This window comes from Pavona decussata, unplaced genomic scaffold (genome assembly GCF_977016875.1).
Source record: "Pavona decussata unplaced genomic scaffold, jaPavDecu1.1 SCAFFOLD_38, whole genome shotgun sequence".
NCBI lineage: Eukaryota > Metazoa > Cnidaria > Anthozoa > Scleractinia > Agariciidae > Pavona > Pavona decussata.
This window is the reverse complement of record NW_028145460.1, coordinates 4,141,546-4,166,938: the sequence shown is the minus strand read 5'-3', so window position 1 is coordinate 4,166,938 and position 25,393 is coordinate 4,141,546. Positions and strand designations below refer to the sequence as shown.

Below are 25,393 nucleotides of genomic sequence, written 5' to 3'. Positions count from 1 at the left end.
AGCGAAAGCTGCTTATACAACAACAAACAACAACACTTTATTAAAAACAGAGAGTTACAAGTTAGGTATATACCTACCCGCAAATAGCTAAAGCTAGTCGAGGCGGGTAGCTAGGTATGACTATATTAAACTAAATGCAAATAAATTTTGGTGTTTGGTGTTTCGAATAAAATTTGGTAAAGTTAAATTAAATAAGTTCTTTAACCGATTATGTCGACCGTGACAATTGAATAAGAGGTTTTTCCTCTGCCTTACATAAAAGTCGCACCCTCAACTGGACTCCACAGTCTTACAGAAAAGTGTGGCTCACGCGTGGTATTTTCATTCTACTTCCCTCATCATCATCCCCACCCCTCGTAAACAATCGTACCAAAAAGCAATGTCGCAGGCGACTACTCGGACATGAACGCCGAGTTCAAAGATTTGGAGTGCGGCCGGGAAACGTTTATATCTTTATTTTTCACATAACTATGGCAATTTAGCGACATAAGGGACTAAAAAAGATCTTACGTCCCACCCTTTAGATTCTAGCACGAGTACGACTATACGACTACGAGATCTGACTCCAAGTTTTTAGCGAAGTACTAAGAACAGATCTATCACAGAAAGTTTCATTTCACTGTTTACGAACGACGAACTTGACGCAGTTGGTTTGAATGATAGTTAAGCCCTTTCGTGTTTCTAAAAAGAGGAGATCACCTACGTTTCGAGGACTTGTTTTCGCCACTACGAGATTCTTACAAAAACTCGTAGTAAAATGACGACAGCTATCTCGTTTTCCCGCCAAAATGACGCTAGTTCACGCGCGCGCACTCTTCCGGTTTGTTTGCTGGAGAAACTCGTAGTCGTACTCGTACTCGTACTAAAATCTAAAGGTCTCTAATACTGTATAATGCTTTCCGACTTTACAGATTCTTGAGTGGTTTCTTATACGGAAAAGAGACGTCTTTGACGCAGCTTGCAGACAGTAAGGCTGGTGACACACAAAAACAAAGATTTGACGTAAAAAATTCGCCGGAAGATTTCCAAAAAAAGATGGGACGAAATCGTTCCTTTGGAGGATTTTGAGAGGCAATTCTTATGGAGTCTGGGACCTAAGCTTAGCGGCGATGATTGAATGACGAAAGAGACTGGAAACGAATCTTCAAGAACATGGCGGCAGCTCGAGGGTTAAAGAATCTTTTGAACACGAATTTGTCGCATTTTTCAAGAAACATTAACCATTTAAGAACATGGAAATCAGCAAATGCACTTAGATGCTGTAGATGTGCTTCAACATTCTCATTTGTGCCAGATTCGCCGTCGCCTCTTCATGGTGAGCTATATTAATTCCACGTTGTTATATAGCTAGTTAATTAAGATTAATGTCTTCCATTAAGGTAAACTTTTCTGCTCTAACGCAAGATTCCTTGTGTCTGTGAATAAGGAATTCGGTTAATTAATCTAATAACTCTGATTTATTACAGTAGATAACGAGAAAAAGTGGTATGCGTATGCTTGATTCAGTTTTGTTAAATTGTTTCCCTCGCCGACTTGTACAACCAATAACTAACCATCTGACACACCTTCGACACACCTCCAAGTGTTTATAGAATGACTGTAGAATACTAACCAATAGTGCATTATTTATTTGTGTTGTGATCAGCGAAAACTCGTTATCAGAAATTATAAAATTCCCATCAGAGCTGTTATCTTTTTTTTTTCCCAAAGACTAGGGATTGGAACAGCTTACCAGTGAGTTAAAAATTATGTCACATTCTGTCCTCTCCTTCAGAGCAAAACTGGACAACTTGATTGTGATCTGAATTTTTTTTAAAGTCATTTTATACTGTGAAGCCTTATGCACCACTGGTCATGAAGGAGATAGGTAACAGGTAGCATTAACTAGTAAATAGGAAGCTGACCCAGGGGAATTTGACTCATATTCACTGTCCCTGGACAACTAATGAATGTCACATCTCCTTCCTCTCTCAGATTAACCGTTCCTCTGCCAGGCATGTCACTTACTGGTCGTTTCGCTACACTGCAGCTTAGTTGATTCGCTACATTTAAGATTGACATATAACTCTATTATTTGAACTCAATTTACTCCTGATGCTAACAGTGTGAAACACAGAAACAGCTAAGACAATTATTTACCCAAACTCACTTTAAGAACAAGAAATAATCACATTTTCTTACTTAACAGTGTAGCAGACCAACTTTGTAGCGAAACGACCAGATACCACCATGTCAAATTACAGGGCTACCCTAAGGGTATTGAGTGATGTCAAAATCCCTACCAAGGTGGCAGCCCTCCATGTCAATTTCCTAGGGGTAGTCCACCTACCATCTTGGGGTGTAACTGTTACATTGATAAATGCGTAATCCAAAGGTACCATAGGAACGTACTGAAAGTGACTGTCATTTGGGAATAAGTGACTTTACTCATGAATTTAGGCTATGAGGAAGTAATGATGATGCAGTGGTGAGAGCACTTGCCTTCTACCAAGTAGTATGACCCAAGGTTCAATTCCCAGAGTTGACGTCATATGTGGGCTGAGTCTTTCCCTAGCTCTGAGGGGTTTTTTTCGGATACCGTACTCCAGTTTTCCTCCATCTATAAAAGCCAACTTTTCCAAATTTTAACTCAATGTGGAAACAATGGACAAAACCACTCTCTGCATGAGCTGATGAATTCCCATTTATTGTATTATTTAGTTTTATTTAAATACAGTCCTTAGTTGGAAAGTATGAAATCCATGGAGGATAGAACAAGTGTTTCTTATTAACAATTAAATGGACAAAGGTCAAAGGACTGTGACCAGAAGTAGCAATGGTACATTGTGTAAGTTGGTTTGTTTTCTACCAGAAAATTTCTATACCTTGATCACCCCTCATAGACGATTATTTGGTTTGAACCCCCACCCTGCTAGAAATTCCATTTTTGCATCATAATTTCCTTTATTGTCGCTGTTTCGGATAATGCATAACTTACTTTGTTGAGACTACATTTGCTTGGCTGATTTAAGATCAAACTATGACTAAAAGCAAGAAAACCGCACTTTTTGGCGTAATGGGGGGACACCGCTCAGTGATTGGCATGACAGGCGACTTCGCTTGCATGACCGTTTCAAGGCCTCACTTCTTGGCACTACGAGCTGCAACCTAGGACCACACACTGCTGCGGCAGCATACCTGAGGCCAGCAACGCGCCAATTTACGAAGAGTATTGGCAGGTCAGAAAAAACTAGAAGCGCTACGAGCTGTAACCTTGGCCAGCAACGCACTACTGCGGCAGCACTACAAGCTGAAACGTCAGGCCAGCAACACGCAAACACCTAGTGACTAGACGACTTATAGGGCCTCACCTATCTCCCCAGCAGAGCTGGATCTGACAAGACTGTTGGCCAGTAGAAAATGAGAAAAACAATAAATTGAGCTCGATGGGAAAGTCGCTGCGCAGACTTAACCGCCACCCTCCTAGAGAAGTGTCCCCCAAGTTTATTGAATTAGAACAAAGACCTCTTACAGGGAGGAAGGGAGGGTAAATTTACAAACTTGATTTACAGACAGTCGAGCAACTACCAGAAATGTGACTTGAAACCTAGTACAGTACGTTTATATAGTTCGACAGTGATCAAAGCCTAAGCCAATTGGAAAGGCCGTAACATAGAAAGCTAGACATTACAAGATAAGAGTTCAGACATGAATGGGAGTATTTACCAATCGAACCACTTAGCAAGCATGAAATATACTGCAATGAGACAGTTGCGAAATGTTACAATGGATCCCAACAATTAAAGCGACAACAAAGAGATAAAGATAAAGATAAAGGTACAACCGTTGACCGATCCATTACAGTAATACTTAAAGCCCACAGGGTATTGAGTGTCATGCTCCATTAACTGCATTTTACATTTGTGCTGTAAAACTATCTTAAAACTTTTGGGTTTTGAGACCTCCTCCTTCCCTCTCTCCTCCTTCCAGGCTCTCAATTTCCAGTGACCTTCCACGTGATGGATTTGGATATTAAAGAGTTTTAGAATTATGTAACTTATAGCAAACGACAGGAATGATCACGTTTACCCCACATTTGCCGCTCACTTTTTACAGTTTCTTAGTAAAATTTTATTAGTTACTGTAGTAGTTTTGCGTTAGCATCAAAGGCCAGAATTATTTTTCACTATTCTCATCTATGTACTAATTTTTTACAAGAAAACATTAACATGAATCATGTGAATTCATCTCAAGTTTAATACTGTTTGCAAATGTGATTTTAAATCTGTACTTTTGTACAACTGCACTCTGTAATTTCTGAAACTTGTGATGCCATTTTTCTTTGCAGGAGAAACTCAAAAGATGAACTTGTTTCAATCTCTTACCAATGCAATGGATATCATTCTTGATTCTGACCAAACTGCAGGTACAAGAACTTTGTGAACCCTTTAAGCCCCAGGATCAACATGTCATAGTTTTCCACATATTTCTTATGGTACTAGTGGAGAGAATCTGTTCAAACATTGAGACATTTTTATCTTAATACCGTATTTTCTTGATTAAACGCCCTCAGTCTTTGACCCGTCATTTTTTCAAGGCTGGCGTTTAATCGGGGTGCGGCATTTATTAATGAAATGTGATTTTCAGCCGTTTTTCCAGGTTGATTTATTATTACCAATACTCGGAAACCTAGGGGCAGTTTGTCAGTACTGGACCATTTTTTTCGCTGTGCAGCAACTATCCCAGTTATGTTACGCCGGTATTTTGCCTTTGAACTTTTATTAAAATACCAAAACAGCATACTGTACTTGGTATGTTGTAACAGTGCCATTCTAGAGGTTACTATTCACTTGTAACCGGTCCTTGTGACCTTGACCCCTAATAAATGCCCGGATCCCGATCAAACGCCGGGGCCCTGATTAAACACACCCGGCATATATTTTTAAAAAATCGGCAGTTTTGACCCAGCGTTTATACGAAGCCCCTCCGTTTATAAGCCCACCTGAAACCCCTTACGAGGTTGTATAAGCCCAGAGCTTATAAGCGGCACTTTATGGTATTTATAGTAAAGTGAACAGTTTTGTGCAAAAGGGGCATATATTGCTCTTTTACCCAAAAAGTCAGGAAAACGCAGCCTCCAAACTTGCCCAGTTTTAGCCTGTCATGCGGATTTTGCACAGTAAGCCATAGAAGGACATACCTTTTTTAAGACTTTGTGTCGAGGCAAATTTGCTGGAAATTTTGTTTATGCCTTTAAATGTAGTGGCAGTTTCAGGTGATCAAATTCTTTGCAATTCAGCATTAAGGAAAAAGGCAAAATAATGTGGATCTACATTCAACATAAAATCCACAGTGGCAGGCTAAAACTGGGCAAGTTTGGACAATTTTTCTGATGTTTTGGTCAAAAAAGCAATTTACATCCCTTTTGCAACTTTCAATTTTAAAAAAAATATAATAAGTGTTATTATTTTTAATGTTTGTAGTGATATTTGGGGAAGATGTTGCCTTTGGTGGAGTGTTTCGATGCACTGTGGGACTTAAAGATAAATATGGTGAGTTTTATTAAGGGTGCTTTCCATTGGTCAGAACAGGCCATCCAGACGGGTCAGTTTGTAAGCGGAATGTACCAATATTTGTTTTAAGGATATGCCTTGCCCTAGTCCTTTCAATTTCTTCAAAATAACATGTACTAGACAAGTATAATTTAATAGATATAGATACTTTAATTATTAGCATGTACATGTATGGTAGCCTTCAACTATAAAAAATTGCGGTAAAATATTTCTTAAAATCATTTTAAGATTAAAAACTTTGCTAAAAAGCGACGACGTTTCGACGTTAGCTAAACGTCATTATCAAGTCAAAATATGTTCGTTAGTTGCAGTCTATAAAATTAATACTAAAAAGCAACAACAGCCATTGGCTAAATTGTGTAAAATAACTGTATATGCTAAGGGGAAAAAAGTTTTAAAAATGCTAGAGATACTAATTTTTCAGAGAGATTATTTTTCAAGATTTTGCAGCACCGTACCTTCAAAATGATGCATTCGATTTACAGACTGGCCGGTCTGACTGGTCAGTTTCGGCAAATAGAAAGCGCTTTAAGATGACTAGTGCATTCAACTTTTTGTCACCCTTTGCAGCATGGCTCAATGTAGGAAACATTTAGGGCTGTCATTAGTAGTAGCACCATACGTGTTAATCTCATTACTTTATTTTGATGCTATCTGGGTCATGATTATTTTCTTGGTGGTAACTTACTTTTGAGCAATACTGTACCAGAAACTTTTTCAGCATAAGGATTAATTAGCCATTCTCTTAAGACTGCTTACTTTGTTATGCAAGTAATTTAATGTAGTTTAATTTTTAATTTTCAAAATTTCTAGTCATAATTCAGGAAAATTTGTGACTGATAGTTTATTATGCCCTGGCAATTTAAATTCATCCTTGTTTCAAAATGTTGCATTTTCCACCAGGTAAGGACAGAGTATTTAATACTCCTCTCAGTGAACAAGGAATTGTTGGCTTTGGTATTGGGATGGCTGCAGCAGGAGCTACGGCAGTAGCTGAGATCCAGTTTGCCGATTATATCTTCCCTGCATTTGATCAAGTAAGTTACATGCTGCACCTTCTCTTCCATCTCCAGCCTACACGATCTGGTCAATCTTCAGCTTATTTATCCATCCTCCTACAGGAATATCACCCTTCACATAATCTTTGCATTCTCTAACTCCGTTCTCAGTACTCCAGTTGTCAACACAGTGACATATGGCTAATGTGCCTTGTGTTATTCTGCACCAACTTTATGAAACCAACTACCAAATGCTGAATGAATGAATGAATGAATGAGTGAGTGAGTGAGTGAGTGAGTGAGTGAGTGAGTGAGTGAGTGAGTGAGTGAGTGAGTGAGTGAGTGAGTGAGTGAGTGAGTGAGTGAGTGAGTGAGTGAGTGAGTGAGTGAGTGAGTGAGTGAGTGAGTGAGTGAGTGAGTGAGTGAGTGAGTGAGTGAGTGAGTGAGTGAGTGAGTGAGTGAGTGAGTGAGTGAGTGAGTGAGTGACTGACTGACTGACTGACTGACTGACTGACTGACTGACTGAATGACTGACTGACTGGCTTTATTTGCTTATCTGGGTTATTTATTTATTTACATAACTATAGATACATGTAAAGTAATACTATTTAGAAAATGATAAAATGGGATACACGTCCTGTCCTACAGCTGTAATGTAACAAATTATATAAATTCAAAATACTTAAAAAAAGAATAATAATTTTAACAGTTATTGTTACAATTACCAAGGTACTACGAAGTGCCACTAGATAAAAAAAATATATATGGTGCGATTCCAGGTGGAATGTGGAAGCAACGTTAGTTAAAGTAGTTTCTTGCTCATGACTCAAAAACTAAGGACTTTCTCAATTATACAGATTCCAGTTTTATTATCCGAAAAAGATTGGGAATTCCAACATACATGGATTAACATTTTTTAATTATAATCTGCTATATGTTTTCTGGTTTGTTATAGCTTGTAAATGAAGCTGCAAAATTTAGGTACAGGTCAGGAGACCTTTTCAACTGTGGAAGCCTAACTGTGCGAGCGCCTTGTGGAGCTGTGGGACATGGTGCTCATTACCATTCCCAGTCAGTGGAGAGTTTCTTTGCTCATGTGCCAGGACTGAAAGTAAGAGTGCTTTCCATTCAGCAAAACTGACCGACCAGATCGGCCAGTCTTTAAATAAAATGCAGCATTTTGAAGGGGTAGTGCTGCAAAATCTTTACAGTCAATTCAAGTCACGTGTGACCAGTATTTCCAAGAATGAAATGAGCATTTGAATTTCTCTTTGTAATGTCTGCTATGCGAATGAAATGTTCAATGAACATTTCTCTGGAAATCTTTCTGAATAAGACGCATTAACAGAAAAAAAAAAGATAGAAAAAATACTTGGGAAACAATTATTGTTATTCTTGAAATACTCAACGCTGTAATGTAAAGAAAAATTCATCGCTTTATACTGTCAATAAACTAGGGAAACTTCTTCAGGAAAGTTCTCTGAAATCTCATTGGCAATGTTCAAAACTGACATGTAAATTTCAAAAATGCTGTGACCGGTCATGCATGACGTGGATTGACTATATATATATACATGCTATTTTGAAGAAATTCAAAGGACAAGAATATTAAAGACTTATTCTTCAAATCAAACTGGCAGGCCTGTCTGGCCAGGTCTGACAAATGAAAAGTGCCCTAAGCAAAACGTACTTTAGATAGGTCTTGTTTGAAGGCACACCTTCATTCAAAAGGTCAGTGGCTTGAGCTAAGTTATGGTCTCTGCATTGTCTTGTTGTTTTAGTAGGCGAGGAACTTTTCTCCTCATTGCCTTCCTCTACTAAGACGTAAGAACGGGTTCTGGCAAACTCAGGGGCACCTAGAACAATACACTGATGTTAACCCTTTCAGGTGAAGAAGCAACTGGCTCTTTTAATGAGTCAAAAAATTGGTAAAAGGAAGTTAAAGTCTCCAGTTTTTAGTCCATTAATTTTTGAAGTTTTTCTCTGAAATCTGCCCTGGGTTTCACTGTTAGCACAAGACAGGTTTTAAAATCTCATTTCAATCAATAATATTGATATTATCTGAATCATGATTATTGTGTACCATTCAACTGCAGAAGTTGAAGACCTTGTGATTCTGGCTGGTGGCATAAAATCATTCATTTTATCTGTGAGACTGATGCCACGTCAAATGTCTTCATATGGAAAGTGTGAAGAAAATTACATGAAAACACAATGCGTCACAACTCAACCAATGGGATTTTTTTGTTTCTGGACATACAGGATATTCGAAAAGATTTGTTGTGTGGTGGGATATTTATGTATTTTGGCATATCACCTCAGTCTCACTTTCTTTTTTGTTACTGATCACTCCAGACTTTGCCTTTGGAAATCGTGTGACTGGGCTTTTTGTAGTCTAATTATGGAATAAAAAAAAGCAGAAAATTGTGCCTATACTATCCACAACTCTGGGTGCAGTAGCAACAATAGAATCTTTCTTTACTCAATATTTTCACTTTCAGGTTGTTATTCCTAGAGGGCCCATTCAAGCCAAAGGACTTCTAATATCTGCTGTCAGAGACCCAAACCCAGCCATCTTTCTTGAACCCAAGATCTTGTACAGACAAGCAGTTGAAGAGGTGCCAGTGGCAGATTATGAGATACCACTGTCAGAAGCAGAAATATTACAAGAAGGTACTGTTCTGTAATTAATGTTGGCATAATTATTAAGAAGGCAGTGTTTGACTAGATATGCTGGCATATTTTCATTATGTGCTCTCAATGTTTTTGTTCTGCTTTTTACTTCCCTCATTGCTTTCATGAGTGAAAAAGAAATACTGGTTCTGTACATGAATTAATTTAACATATACATACAAATTTTATGTGTGCATGGTGTGATAAATATCAGATATAAACTGTAAATGGTCTCCTCTTTTTCACCAAATGATAGTGTTGAACACAATTTAAATTTATAATAATAATAATAATAATAATAATAATAATAATAATAATAATAATAATAATAATAATAATAATAATCATGATTATCAAATATTTATGCAGGATAACCTTTCTATCAGTACTATGTATTATAAGTCCTGTTATTCAAGGGGGTCCTGAACTGTGTTATTTATAAATGTTATGTACAAGATGATCCCAGACTCCAGTTACAGCTCTTAGTTTGTCAGCTCTATGTTAGTTTTGTCTTACCACATGCAATCATTTGAGAGTAATAATGAGAGACACATTTTGTGTATTCACTCGCAGTTTGCATTTAATTGTTAGCAAACAGTATTTAACTGTGTGAACTTTGTGATGTTTCTACATGCAACGGCAGGTTCCGATGTGACAGTTGTTGGTTGGGGTACCCAGATTCATGTGTTACGTGATGTCTGTAAAATGGCAAAAGATGAACTGGGTGTTAACTGTGAACTGATTGACTTACGAACAATCCTTCCATGGGATGAAGAAACTGTGATCAAGGTATGTGTTATAAAACAAAGTAAAGTAACATAAAGTGAAGGTAAAGTAACTTTATTCATATACAGTTAGATTTAAAGCTATAAGCTTGTGGTGCCATGTAATCAAACAAATATTTAAAACAGAACAGAAACTCTTTAAAAATACCAACTGGCAGGGAGGCTTACCAGTTGGCTATTTGCAAAGTGTGGCTGAGGATTTTAACAAGAGACCACCCCGAAACAAATCCAAGCTAGTGGTCAGAGAGGGGACTCAGACTTGGGGCCTCCAGATTGCAAGTCTGCGCCTCTAACCCACTCGACCACACCATCTCCCTCCCTCCTTCCCTCCATTGTTTGAGCTCAGAATTGGAGAAACAGATTGTCCTAATGGGAGTGGGGGGGGGGGGGGGGGGGGAGGATGTTGAAGTAAAGCAGTATCGATGGATGGATGTTTGGTTTATCAACAGACTTGATAACTAAACAAACTAAAAGGTAAATTGGCTACCATAAAGAGATTTGAGTGCTGACATTTCAGGTGTTAGCCCTTCGTCAGAGTGAATCGTTCAAGATTCACTCCGACAAAGGGCTAACGCTCTGCATCGACACAGCACTGAAACTAACCACCTCAACTAGTATGGTATTGCTATGGTAAGAAAGGATTTAGTATAGGTTAGATGAACCTGCCAATCACAGCTTTTTGGATTTGAAAGGTGAAAGAATAAAATCTTATTATATTTCCACATTTGTGTTTTAGTTTATATACATGACTGTCTGAATAACATTTAAAGAAATTGTGCCATGTGTTCTCTCATAAATTAATTAACACATGGAGGTACTAAATTTTGCCTTTAGTATAACTTCTGTATTGCTATTCTGTTGACTTCTTGTTTTGTTTCTTAGTCTGTTCTAAAAACAGGCAGGCTCTTAATAGCACATGAGGCTCCTCTAACTGGTGGATTTGCGGGAGAAATTAGTAGCACAGTGCAGGTAAAGATTGAGTCTGTCAGCATGGAAATTTTTTTTTTTCATACATTTTGTTATAATTCACTGTATTCTTGTGGCCTTATGCCTCTGACACTTGGAACGGAGAGGATGGGTGAGTCCTTATAGTCTCTCCGAGATCTCAGCCAAGATGAAAGTCTCGGCAGCCAAAAACGCGGCGAGATCAGTGCCAAGATCTCAGAAAAATTTTCTTAAGGGTTTGACCAGGGTTCTCTTCCTGAGTTTTTTTTTTTTGGGCTCAACTACTCTGAAGCCAATCCAGCTAGTGGTCAGAAAGGGGGTTCAAACACACTGCCTCTGCTAGGTGTAAATTTTTAATCTGTTTATTTCCTTTATTTGCATTTATCTCAGCTAGCTCAATGGCTAGGAAAATAATTTTGTTGCTAAAGAAAACTTGTCTGCTCTCATGTCATTCACATAACTAACATGCTGGTGTTCTTTCTGTTCTGTAGGAAAATTGTTTCCTTTCTCTTGAAGCACCCATTCAGCGTGTATGTGGCTGGGATACACCCTTCCCTCACATCTTTGAACCATTCTATCTGCCAGACAAGTGGAGATGTTTTGAAGCTCTGAAAAAACTCACTAGCTACTAAAAACTGAAATGACACTGAATTCAATTCATTACAAAAGCAAAACTTAGGAATTTCAGCTACTTGAAACAAAATTTGACCACTTGATAGTTTTACCAAAGTCTGGTAACTGTAACACCAGTAAAGAAGGGATTCCAAGATAACAGTTTGTTGATGTCAGTAGCAATTTTTCCAAGATGACAGTGAAGAACTTCGGGGTAATAATTATCATGTATGTTGGTCCAGGTTTTTCAAGTTGCCATCTCTTTCCATTCTGGCTCAGTATACTTAGCTAGACACTAATTAACACTTATTGATAGTTTCAGGTAGCAATTTTTATAAATAAATTTAACTTAACCCCAGAACATTAATTTTTAATTAGGTTTCCATAATATTGCTTCAACTTACTATCACTATGTCTTAATTTTTCACAGTGATTGTAAGAGTAACTGGTCAATTAATCCCTCAGATGTTGCTTGATTGTGAAAGTGGCCACTGTTTAAACTTAGGGCAGGGGGGGGGGGTACTCCCTATATTGGCCTATACAGGGAGGCTCCACCCCACAGGGGTACCTTTTCACGCTTCAGGTGTATGAAAAGGTAGGGATTTCATGAGTCAAAGTACATGGAAGGGTAGGGAAATCTGTCATTTACCACCCCCCCACCCCCCCGGACTCAGGGAGCTTTCCATTTGTCAAAACTGGCTGGCCAGACCAGTCAGTTCGTAAATGGAATATACCAAATAAATTTGATGGAAAAGTTTTACCCTTGGCTAGTCTTTCAAATTGCTTCTAAATAGCATGTACGATTTTCGGAGTGAGATTATTTTAAGATTTTGCAGTACCATATCTTCAAAGCTGGCCAGTTCTGGCAAATGGAAAGCACTCTTAGCAGTATTAGTTTTTGGCGGGAAAATTTTTATCTCCATTGGCAACTGAGGAGAGAGCTGTCTCCATTGCCTTTTTCAGAAAATGTGGGCGCATTATTCCGTGGGATTAGCAGATGGAATTATAATTTTGTGAAGCTAAAATATTAATAAGTGGTATTATTACACATATGTGCATTGGTTTGAGATCAGTTCTGTGACCATCAGAGCGATGGTGTGTAATGAGCAAAAACTGTTATTTAAGATTGGTATCTGTTATGTGGAAAAAATTAAGGTATTTATACATGTAGTAGTTGATGTAGTTTTGACGGGTGTTGTTTTAACTTTTGGGTCTTGTTTTGGTGGGTCAAGATATGCTTCTTATTTTTCAATAGCCCTTTTCACAGTTAATTTTTCCCATTTGCATTATCCAACGTGGATGCGAGGCAATTTCGGGCTAAACTACAAAATAGCCCGAAATTGCCTCACATACATGCTAGATTTCAATGTAATTCAAATCAGCAGAGTTAACCGTGAAAAGGGCTATTGCCTGCTGCAGGTTATGCATATTAAGTACTTATTTATAATGTATTTTTGGATGAAATGGTTGTATCTCAAAGTGTGGAGAAAATATTTTGATATTGAAATAATTATCAGAGTCTGGATGAATTTGTATCTTTCAACTGAACTATAAATTATTGCTAAATCTGTAAATTGCTGAAAAGGTTAGGAAAAAATCTGAATTGTTACCAGAACGATATTAAATAGACCTGAAACCTACAGTTATCGAGTGAGATCTCTCTGTCGATGCAAAGTAATTTCAACTACTGTGAACCCTAGTCGGTCAATATTTTTTATTATAATTTAGAGTTATGTACCAAACCAATGAACAGTCTTTTTAGTCCAGTTTGACAGGCTGCTCAAACACGGCTTAGTATTTCATTGTCACTTCCTGGAATTGTCCTGGATTTTGTGTTCTGTCAGCAATAATTTAGTGACAAATAAATTTGATTAGGGCAGCTATCCATTGGTTCGGTATATACTAAAACCCCCAGATACCCCGGTGGCAGTCAAATGTAGTGATAATGTTGAGCTCCATTCTTGATCTCAGAGCCTTTAGTTTTTGGACAACGCAACACCGAGTGCCTGGAAAATCAGGGGACAAGGTACATTTACCAGAAAAGGAAATGTTTCCAGTTCCCTAGTACTGGAAAGTGGAAAAGCATCGCAGTAGTTTATTGTAATAATAAAAGGCTTTTAGGCAATACTATTGCATATGACTTTTAACTTGAAGTTGCTCCACTGAGACTGAGACTTGTTTTCATGTACGGAACTTAGCTGTGTAGTTTTTGAGCAATAATTTTGCTTAATAATCTTGAAATAAGCTAGATTTCACTTTTCTTTAAAGTGCATGCGATCTACACTTATCTAATGCCTTAAAAATCGGAGAATTCTAATCTAACTAGTCTGGCAAGCCAGTTCTAACAAATGGAAACTATACACTAACCATAGGTTAGACCTCTGAGAGTCCCTTCACGGGGTAGAGTAAAAAGAATGCTGATAAAGACAAGTTGTACACAGACAAAGTGGTTCGATACAATGCCATGGAAAGCAACTAAAACGTATCAGCTTTATTGTTATTGGAAGCCACTAATTTTTTATCCTGAAGTTGGTCATAAATTAATTATCAGCATTATTACCTATAGTCCGCAGCACTCTTCTATTGTCAAGGCTGCTGCCTAACTAGCCTGCGAACGCAGACGTATATCCCGCTGTCACTTCTCTCCGCGGAAAAAGAGAAGAGACAGCCGCAAATACGTCTGCATTCGCAGGCTATAGCCCTTCGTCACAGATGGACTATTACCGAGGTTATAGTCCGTCTGTGACGCAGGCTAGCAGGCTACTGCCTGACAGAAGCCCAGTAGCCTGGGGCACCCAAGAAAATGCTCTGGGTGCCTAAATGTTTTGCAGCAGCACCTAACACTTCACATGTTGGGCTCCTTGAAATTTTTCTTAGGCAACAGCCTTGTATAAATTTGGACTTAAAAACGTTGGTCCATTTACCAAAAACACCACCAGCAATACAAAAGCAAACTTCTCAACTCTCAAAACTATAAACAAGGGCCAGTAACACTGAATAGGAAGTGCTCAAAACCACGTTCTCTGGAAAGAAATTACTAGCCATCACTATGGGCTATTGTTATTTTTAGTCCACCAATAGCCTTTTGTCAAGAAACAAGGACACATCTTAACTTAGAAGGACTTTGTGCTTCTGGTCCCTGGATAGTAAAGTTTGGAGATTACAATTCCCACACATGATATAACTTAAAGCTTGCTCCTTGCTTACTTATTCAAGTTAAAGATTCAATATTAATATCATTACGGTACCAAAATTCCCTAAAAAATATTGAGGCCCTTCAGTGAGAAGCTCTGTTACAAAAGTGACTGTTCAGGCAAAGTCTCTCTTCTAATAAGAAGTCAATAAGCCACTACAAATATAGAATTACAATGACAGTGTTGTGACATGAAGGAAAGGTTGTAATCCCTTTCACAGTGCAACATCTGTAAACAGCTGATAGGCATTAAATGCTATAACTATATGCAATGCAACATTAGTCGAACACTGAAATTAGAATTATTTTGCACCTTTTTTTAAATAACATTGTCAGTTAATTTTCTTGAAAGCAGAGCAACATTTGCTCCTGACAGCCAATAGAAACTTTTAGTGCTCAAGTTGATCTCAGTAATAAACAGTATGTGTACCAAATTTCTTTAAACTCTTGAACACCTTGGAAAATGACCAAACTTTACAAGCATTTTTAAAATACATTAATTAGCAATTCAGCTTGAAGCAAGTGACCCAGAGTTGAGTGCTGATTTATTTAGTAATATATCAAAATTTATTGTCTAGCTAGTTCGACATTGAATAGGAGTTTCTGTCTCATCGTCATCACTACCTTCTGCCACCGTGAACCTGGTTCTGTACCCCATATTCATCAACATAACTTCTAATGGGTCGGCATTCATTCTTCTCTGATTTGCCTTGGCAGCAGCTTCAACCTCGTCAATATGTCTATCCTGTGTAGCCCCATCCTGAGGACATGGACTCCAAAGTCGAACCACAGGGTCAATCCCACTGGTGGCTAAAAGACACGAGCTTGGGTGTGGTTGCAAGCAGTTGACAATAGAATCGTCCCCCTTTAGTACCCTAACTAGATTCGTTGTCTCCTTGTTCCACATGAAGAAAGAGCCATCGTCACTGCCTGCCACTATATACTGTCCATTGCTTCCAAAGAAGTTTGCTTCTTTGATGTCAGTAGTTGTGTTACAGTGTCCACAAAATCTCTGCTCATAGTCAAGTGCACCTGACCGAAAATCTTTCTCCTGATCAGATACAATGCTGAGCCTTCTCCTGCGTCGAGTGGGAGCAGCATCGGATTGACCACTTGCCTCTTCTTCTTCATTGTCTGACAGGAAAAACACAGAGAATTGAGTTTTGGAGAGGACAGGCAGCCAACTCTAAATTATTTTTAATAGAACTTGGCAACCTAACAGGGGAAGTTGGCAGCACGCCAAGGGATACATGTATCAGTGATAGTCAACCAGGCAAAAGAAATTCTTGTGCGTGCAAGTAAACAGTGACGTGTAGGCATTAAAGAATAATAATCTTTATTTATTTCATCATTAAGTGTACATTAAATTTATAAATACATTAAATGTATAAATACAAAGAATTGCAACTTCTTTTACTAAATACAATGGACCATGGGTAGCAAAAGCTAATCGAAGCGGGCAGCGTTAAGACAAGAAGAAGACATACAATATATCGTACTATATGATGTACTACACAGTACTCTGGCACAGCAGAGCAGGGGATAGTGATGGCTATCTCAATTAAGTGATTTCTTTACCCTCAAATCTTAGTTTCTGCTCCTTCTTGCTGGCTCCTGTCTGTTTGTATTTTTGCAATCACAGATAACTTTTTATAACAATAACTTTCAACTTGTATAATTGTTAATTTTGTAAATTTTACAGAAATTATCTTACAGCAACTGGTACCCGCAAATAGTGAAAATTGCTAATCGAGGCAGGTAGCGCAAGCACTACTAAGCTACTTCTTTAAATTTAAACCCTGAGGTCAAAAACAAATAATTATTAATAAAAATTATGTTTCTTACTTGACATGCATTCCGAATGCCAAAATAGAGCTGAATTAAAGCAATAAATAGATTGTCAAATAGTGATCATTGTCAAGGCCAAAAATGCCCTCTTGAACGAAGCCCTAAAGTGGTGGTATAACAAGTAATGTTTAAAACATGAGCAGCAGTGTTTAATAGGGATTTAAAACCACAAGACGCAGCCGAGTGGTTTTAGACCCGATACACGTGCTGTGAATTTTTTGAACGGCTTCAAAAACATTTCTGGAAAAGCGTGTGTCAAGAGAGTTCACAACAATGATGCTTTTGTGAACGTTAGAAATTAGCATACCAGAAAAACATTTAACACCATATAATAATGAGGAGGAGGTTTTATCGGGTTTTAAAGCCACTGCCGTGATGTTTTATCAACCATTTGATAGGTCAATGGGCTTATGAATTATTAATGAGTTTTTGAAGGAGGAACAAGATACTGATCACTATTGAGAGTTAAAGGGTTAAAGTGCACCAAACAACAAATTTTTTTAACAGCCTAGTTGAAATACTTTTGTTTTTGCAGTTGTTCTGCAAAAAAAATATTTGATTTTGTTAAATTCCCTTTTTTCTGTGACCTGTTATTCCCGAATTTACGTCACAGTCCGTGACAGCTATGGCTCATCCCAGATCCCCAATTGCGCGGTACTGGGACAAAATATCGTCACATTCTATTATTTCAGCAGGTCAAAGAAAATTGAGGATTTTACCAAATCAAAACTTTTGTTAACCAAAATACTCCAGAAAAGAAGCACATTCAGTTAGGCTTAATAAATAAATTTTGGGTTAGGTGCACTTTAACTATGTCCCACCTTCTGTCTCTGCAAATGTAGCTGCTCTGATGTCCCTCTCCAGAGTCTTTGCCGCACTTCCTTCAGCTTGTTCTGGAAACTTTAACTTGAAATTGTTTAAGCAGGACAGAGCTTCCTGGAACCACCGCAGTTCATACAGGCACCGTGCCTGACGGAAATGTGCCTTGGTGTGATTGGGATCCAGTCTCAGTGCCCTGTGACAGTCACGCAAAGCTGCGTAGATGTCTCCATCCCTGTCGAGAAATAACTTCAAGGTTATTTTAAGGACGGTGCCTACTAATACCGAAGTATTTTTGTGCGGTTTATGACTATGCGGGAAAAGCAGATCTTAGCAAGGGCTATTGGAATCCAAAAAGAAAATTGGGGGTAACCATGCATTTTTCAGAGATAACTAAGCAATAATATTTCTAAAAAGCGCCAAAATATAAAGCAATGTACGGGATTTTTCCCTAACTTGAAGCTTAATTATCTCTGAAAAATGCATGGTTACCCCCAATTTTCTTTTGAGATACCAAAAGCATTATTTTGCTAAGTTCTGCTTTCTCCGTATAGTTTTAAACCACGCAAAAATATTCCTGCATTAGTAGGCACCACCCATAGGAAACCCGAGTATCTTGAGATGTGCAGAACGTATGCGCAGTACCAATAGTAGGCACCATCCTTAATTTATTACACAGCTGGCTCTGCAACATTCTTGGAGACCCAGGGGCAGATTGTTGACTCAGGAGGAAGTCAAAACCGGTAAGTTTACAAGAACGAACGAGAGAGCTCTTGTATAAAATTTACCTATTTTGACTTCCTTCCGACACAACTACATGTATCTGCCCTTGGGTTTCCAAGAAAGCCTTTGCAACCAAGCAATATAATTATTATAAGTAACTGCTACCATTAATGAACCTTGGGGGAATGGAATGATTTATGATCAATGTGATATCAATGTTATTCAACCGCTGAGGTCATCAGAGAACTAAGGATATGACCACCCAATGTGAAATTTCTTGATATTTTAAAAACTTCTCCCCAGTACTTTTATAACAAAAGTATGGGGACAAGACAGGAGAATTTGTTCTTTGGTATTAGGGGTTAAAGGGTTCATGTAATTTTCAAAAAGTGTGCATTGACTGGGTGCAGTTTGCCCAAGGCAAATCACACCACCACATTAAAGACATAATTTCTATGTGTAGGTCTGTCACATACCATGCCCTTTTGATAAAGGCTGCAGCTCTGTTTGAATAGAGGACAGCAGAATCAGCAGCATGACAGATTGCTTCATTATACAAATTGACAGCTGTCCAAAACTTTTGCTGGCAAAAAGCATCATTTCCTTTTGCCTTAAGTTCAAGGGCTTTGGGTGGCAGCTCCTGGGTAACGCTACAGTGGCTGTTGCTGTGTGCAGGCTTGCAGGGCTTCTTTTCCTCAACAGTCCGCTTCCCATTTAAGGTTGGGATTTTGTAACCATTTGTTGCACCATTGGCTGAGGATGAAAATCCATTTATGCTCGGAGAAACACCAAAATTATCTACAACATTCTTTACTACACCATTTGAAGTTAGCGAGGAAGAAATTCCATTCACCACCTGATACTTCAAGACTTTTCGATGTTGCTTGATATCAAACAAGTATATTTGTTCTCCACCTAGATTAGCAATCAATTCACGTCCACAAGGAGAAAAATTCACGTATGTTGCAACATAGGCTCGAAATCTTCTCCGCAAATCTTTACTTAGGTGTGGTGGCAAATGGCCAGGCGCAAAGTATTGAACACATCCAGGTGGCAGCTTTGCATCCTCTGGACTGCTGTGGGACGATTTCTTCACCTCCGAGAAACTATGTGACGCTAGCATTCTGTGATCATACAGTCGCACAAAAGGATCATTGCATCCAACAGCAAGAAGTTCGGGTTGAAGAGGATTTATTGCAAGGCACTTGGCTTCTGCCATGGCGCCAACATAAATATTCAGGTTTATGAGTACATTTTTGCAGTTCTTGCTGCTTGTGTTGCATGTGTGTGGTTGACGCAGGTCAAACTGCCTGTCAGAAAGAAGAATTTTTGAAATTAAACAAATTACTCTCAACAATAGACATTCCCAGGGGAATTGGTGAACCTCTAAATAACCCTTACATGTAATTATTTACAGTTCAAACAAAGTCAAAATGTTTAAATTATTACACCTGTGCAATGTAGTTTCAGCTCTGCTCCCAACAATTTAACTGGGATTTTGCAGATAGCAGTTACTGTTTTTGTTGTACAGATATTTTAATTCATAATTTTTTATTTGAAATTGAAAATTAAAATTGTTTACAGGACACAATTTCATCAACTTTTAGAAGTTGTACAAAGTCTTACATTGAAACAAAAACCTCCTCTGCAAAAAAAAAAATGGCAATCAGCCAGTGTTGAAAGTGGGCCAACTGGCAATAATCCAACTCAACAACTCATCTTCCTCTTCTACAATGACTTCTCCTTTCGAATGTACCATTCATTTCAGAATCACTGGATGGTTTCTTTCTCTAATTATCTCCCTCATGTTAAGAAATCAGTGAGCATAAATGAGCCTATTGACCTCAATATTACGTCACAACAAAGAATTTCAAAATAAACTTGACCCAGTCTTCGGAACACTTTTTGGAGCAAAATAGCCCAACTTTCAGCGCTTGTAAAATTGCCAATTTTCACCCTTTACATGAACATGATAACATCTCCAGCTGTGCGGGAATTTCACAATAATTTTATAACTGTGTAAAGGTCATGTGCACTTTGCGTACACCTTTGTGTAACTTAACAATATATCTTTTCCTTTAGAGCTTTTTTCAATTCAGTGTTGTAAAACCAAAGTAATTACTCTGACTGGTCAATCACGACAGATGCAAACAACACAACGAGCCAATCAGAACTCAAAGTAAATATATGTAACATGCGTCAAGTGCAGGAAAACGCGTGCGACCATTGGTTGAGAAAGTGGCGCAAATTTTGCCAACCAATCATAGAGTCTAGTAAGGCAAAACCATAGCAAACGTGGAATAACTTTCGACACTAAATTGAAAACTGCTCTATTCACAGTAATTAGTTAGACGTATAAATTTAAATTACCTTATAGTTCCATCCTCAGATGCACTCCATAGCATATATGGAGTGTCGGGAGCTGTAGCCAGTCTTTTCACACGTCCAATGTGACATTTGTACACTTGTGATGTCTCCTTTGTTTCCACTGTGTGAATCTGAACTTTAGCATCAGCAGCAGCTGTAGCAATGATTCGGTCTCCTATCCGTGGTAAAAACTGAAAACAGTAAAAATCCAAGAGCAACATGTTTTAAAATGGTGATTTGTGAGGATCAGCTGTCCTTACTCAGAGCAATATCTGATACAACATACATGATGGGCTCAGAGCATTACCGACCCATGTCGTATAAAACTTCAGATTGCTTTTTGTTGTTTTGGCTCAGATTCACCGGTAGTTTTTGCTTGTGACCTATGTAAAATACCTTAAAAAATGGCAAACAAGAGTTTAGGTGAAACCACTACATCAGTTTCGATTTCCATGAAACCCAACCTGGATGCAATCTATAACACTGTATTAGGTTGTAAGTAAGCAGTCAAATCCAATTGCATGATGAAACCATCAGTAAACAGTCAAAAGTCTTCTAAAACTGCTGCAATCTTCAAACTGACAAATGTCAATGAATTTAATATCATTTCATCAAACCATGATGAAGTTAACAACTACTAACAACAACAACAACATCTTTCAATTCCACATAATTATAAATACTGCAATACCTTAACTGAGAAGATGTTTCCAGAGTGTCCTGTTTTAATACAACATTTCATTTGACGTTGCAATGGATCCCACACTATGGCATTTAGATCATCTGACCCTGACACAAGGAGACTGTGGAAAAAAATTACTTCCTTTTAATTATACAGTTTTACATAAAATACAGTTACTGTTAGTTGTACCACTGCTATTGACAATGAAAAAGGATCTAGCTTTAATTTTCTGTGTCCATATTATTAATCAAAAGTGTCTAATAAATACGCTGATGAGAGGTTTGACTGTGGGGAGAAGGGATGGCACAGTGGTGAGAGCACTCGCCTCCCACCAATGTGGCCTGGGTTAGATTCCAGGACTCGCGGTCATAGGTGGGTTCAGTGTGTTGTTGGTTCTGGTCTTTGCTCTGAGAGGTTTTTCTCCGGGTACTCCGGTTTCCCCTCTCCTCAAAAACCGATGCTTCTAAAGTCCAATTCGATTTGGAAAGTGTCCCCAATTAGCTGCGAAGGAGACTATACTCTGCGTTAAAGACATTGACACTTAAATAAAGTGATTTTTGACATGTGTGTGGAGGAGAAGAGGAAGGAACTGGAATTAACTAGTAGGTAAACATGTAAAATTATTGTTGGATTTTCTGAACTTCTGGTGGTCAATCTCTGTAATAGGAGAGAAAAAAGGACTTAAATCCAAACAGAAGGGGAGAGAAACTACAGGGAGTTAGGTTTACAGGAGCCATTCCAGGATTAGTTCACCAACAGAAGTAATACGTTTAAACTTACTTTCCAGCTTCATTCCATTCCAGACAATTAACGCATCCTGAATGACCCTGGTAAAAAGAAAACAACCGCAATCATTAACTGAAGGTTACTTGGCTTCTTATCACCTTCTCCCCTTTCTCCACTCTCCTTTGGCTTATAGCTACACAAAAACTAATCATCAGTTCTAAATTCAAACAAATTAAAATACTATGAAGGAAAAGAAACCAAAGCCATGAAGAAAAAATCCCAGATTTCAATTTGGGAACTAAAACAAATGAAAAGCATTACATGGGAAGGACTGCTCAGTGGCTCTCATTTGTCATATGTAACGGTCTCACTTTACGGCCAGTCTACAGAGCTTGGCAAAACTCAGCAAGATCTTGTGTACACAGAGGCATTTTCTGATAAATTGCACATGCACTTGCCATGAGCTGCAGACTGGCTTTAAGGTTTGTTCCTGAACTCAAAGGTTAAAGACACATGAACATGAACCATCAAGGGTTTGATTCAGAGTGAAATGGTTAGATCTGATAGGTGTATATTTTCAGTCAGTGACATAGGCAAACTCGGAAAAAGAAAATCTGAGTTCTCCAAACAGGAGTTGAACCGTATAATGTGCAGTTCCAGAAAATATCCATACTCCCCCCACAGAAGGTTTTTAATTTTGTACCCCCTCCCCTCAGGAAATTCTAGTTTAGCTTCATACTTTGCTTCTAAAATTTTGGCTTCTAAGACCCCCCTCCCCCTAGGAATTTCCAATGACCTTCCATAGCTATAGGGTATGGATTTTTTCTGGAATTGCACAATCTTCCAATAATACTAGTTCGGATGCTCTACCAATGAGCTACAGGAGACTTGCAGGAGCTAAGGCCATTAAACCAGGTTCATGGGACAAACATCCTGCATACTGCTAGGATTTGAATGTTGGTGTGTGATATACGTGAAAGAAACGTGATGTTATTTTCAAGCCTGGGCCCGGTTGTTCAAAAGAGGGTCAAGTCTTAACCTGGTATTAAATTGGCCTAACCTTGGGGTAAATTTTAATCGCAGGTTAGTTGCGTTGTTCGATGGAAAGTTAACACTAACCTCAGGTTAAAGAGTGGATAAATTTAACCCACCGAGCGAGCAGGGTTAAATAGCTTACCTTGGGTTAAATAAAGAATAAAAATGGCGAACTTGTTGTTTTGTGATTTACGCCAGAGAAAAAGAGAAAGGAAATTTAGAGCCAGACGCTCTACCAATGAGTTACAGGAGACTCGTAGGAATTAAGGCCAACAAACTTAGTAGGTTTATCCGTACAGGTACACACTACCAGGATTTGAATTTCGATGTGCGATACAAGGGAAAGAAATGTGATGTTATTATTTTAAACCTGGTAAAAAAAAGTTTTCATCCCTGACACATTAGATAGTCTAATCAATTCCAAATTGTTAACAAATTTATTAATAAATGTTAAATTAATTTATGTCATTTTACATCGGAACTGCTATAGTAAACAACAATAAATTAATAAAATTATTACAATTATTATAATAGAACAAATAACTCCATTTGTTTTCGTTTTCACACCTTTTTATTTTTAAGAACAAGACAAAAAAAATTGGGTGTATTCTATATCGCTGAGAACTCGTGAACAATATCCATTGACCAATTATTTGGGAGTCACGTCTCTCACTGAATTATGTTTTCCCTAAAAATTTCGGAAATTCAAAAATTCGATGGAAACTAAGTATTCATGCGATTACAATTATTGTTGTTATTTAAAAGCTGGATTAAACAGGGTCTTCTGTTATAAAAGTAATTAAGAGTAAAAGCATTCCAGTTTATCGTTAATCGCTGTTCTTGAAAGATGGCGCGCCAATTGCAAGTGTATGCTGAATTCTGTATGATGGCCAAATAATCAAACTTGAAAAGTTTAGATTTTCGAGTCTATAAATGCATTTGACTAACTTAACTGTCTTGTCTCTCCCCGACACAGCTGTGAAAATTCCTACGAAAATCCCTAAGCAGTTGATTGAATCCCACAACATTCGAGCTGCAGACAGACTCAAAATAAACATTAAAAAAGACATGCATGCTTGTAGTTTTCGTAGATAAGCCGAGGTGAGAGCGTACAAGTTTTATTGCGATATTAATGTTTCTAACCATAAAATAGGTATTCCTTTTACCTCAAGCTCTGTTTCCAGTCCAAATCTTTCTACAAATGGTGGATGGACTTGAAACCTTCTCTGAAAGCTTCGCGTGATGTTCGTCTAAAAGAGAAAGCAACTCAACTCAACAAATGAAGAAATGTAAATTGCGGTCCAGGAGTGCGTATTATTCGCAATTTACAATATAAACTTCACCTTCACTTCTCGATTCCTGATTTGCGTTGTAATATTGTAAGCTTCCATGTCTTAAGCGCCTCTGTTTCTCTCAAGAAATCACACTTTCCCACTTCTTCCCGTTCTCAAAGCATCTCTTGTTTCGTGTGCGTGCAGCAGTACTTGACAAGAGTACTACACACACATCATATCACAGCTATACGCCAAAAAAAAAAGCTTTTCTTTGCCACAACAGATACTCGAATTAAGAAATTTGAACTACCATGAGTTGAATGATGAATCGACGACCAAAGATTAGGTATTTTACGCCCTCCACGGCGTAAAATTCGATAAATATAATATCCGAAAATGTTTTCCGTGCCCGTCTACGAGCAATCCGAAAGCTGAGTTGCCAAGCCTTCGTGAAGGAGGAGCGGCGAGTTTGTTTTTCAGTTTCGGAAGAAAATCGATCAAAAATCGTCATTAGTTTCTTGTTATTTGTGCACCAAGCTGAGATATAAACGTATTGAGAAGACATCCCCATTTTGCTTTCCGCTGTAGCTTTACCTATAACAACTCTTCTGATTGTAATATTCTTGGTATTCCGTGCTTTCAGTTGAAAAGTCCCGTCCCAAACCCCACCTATCGTTACTGTAAACGTCGATCATTTCAACAGCTTAGCTTTCTCCGGTCATGCAAACAATTTTTAACCATTTCTGTTGTACTTCTTTCTTCGTGACTAACCAAATTAGTGTTGTTTCTTTCTACTTTGATATTTGTTAGCAAGTGCGTCAGGTTTAATTTGGGAATATTCTTGAGACATGTACAACGCCGACAGGACAATTTGATAATCCCCGAGAGTTCTCAATTTTTTTTCTGTTTTCATTGTTTAAAATGAAGTGTTTTTTTTAAGCTAAAGGTGTTGACATATAATTTCCGTGATATTTGGTCAGCTGAAATCTCGCACTTTATCTTTTAAAAAAAATATACCTGAAATTTAAGAATTTAAGTTGCCGGCGAGTTTTTTTACATATTTTATTTTTTTTACATTTTTTTTTATTTGCCATCGGCTAGATTCGTACAATGGCTGGATCAGGAGATCTAAGCAAGTTCTTCTAAGCTTTTCGAAGAAAA

General features: G+C 38.0%; 2 protein-coding genes across 2 annotated transcripts; one reads left to right on the top strand and one right to left on the bottom strand.

The window, feature by feature from the left end:
• Positions 1-1,068: 1,068 nt before the first annotated feature.
• Positions 1,069-13,205, top strand: LOC146483702 (2-oxoisovalerate dehydrogenase subunit beta, mitochondrial-like). Its single transcript, XM_085105852.1, has 9 exons — positions 1,069-1,315; positions 4,328-4,405; positions 5,463-5,531; positions 6,456-6,589; positions 7,506-7,661; positions 9,052-9,223; positions 9,867-10,012; positions 10,891-10,977; positions 11,445-13,205. Exons 1-9 carry the CDS (start codon positions 1,153-1,155, stop codon positions 11,583-11,585), a joined length of 1,146 nt encoding a protein of 381 aa, XP_084961978.1. The 5' UTR covers positions 1,069-1,152; the 3' UTR covers positions 11,586-13,205.
• Positions 13,206-14,027: 822 nt separating this feature from the next.
• Positions 14,028-24,826, bottom strand: LOC146483701 (WD and tetratricopeptide repeats protein 1-like). Its single transcript, XM_085105849.1, has 8 exons — positions 24,302-24,826; positions 24,125-24,208; positions 21,978-22,024; positions 21,207-21,318; positions 20,519-20,706; positions 18,625-19,458; positions 17,428-17,660; positions 14,028-15,892 (listed from the first exon to the last, which is right to left on the bottom strand). Exons 1-8 carry the CDS (start codon positions 24,347-24,349, stop codon positions 15,333-15,335), a joined length of 2,106 nt encoding a protein of 701 aa, XP_084961975.1. The 5' UTR covers positions 24,350-24,826; the 3' UTR covers positions 14,028-15,332.
• Positions 24,827-25,393: the final 567 nt, after the last annotated feature.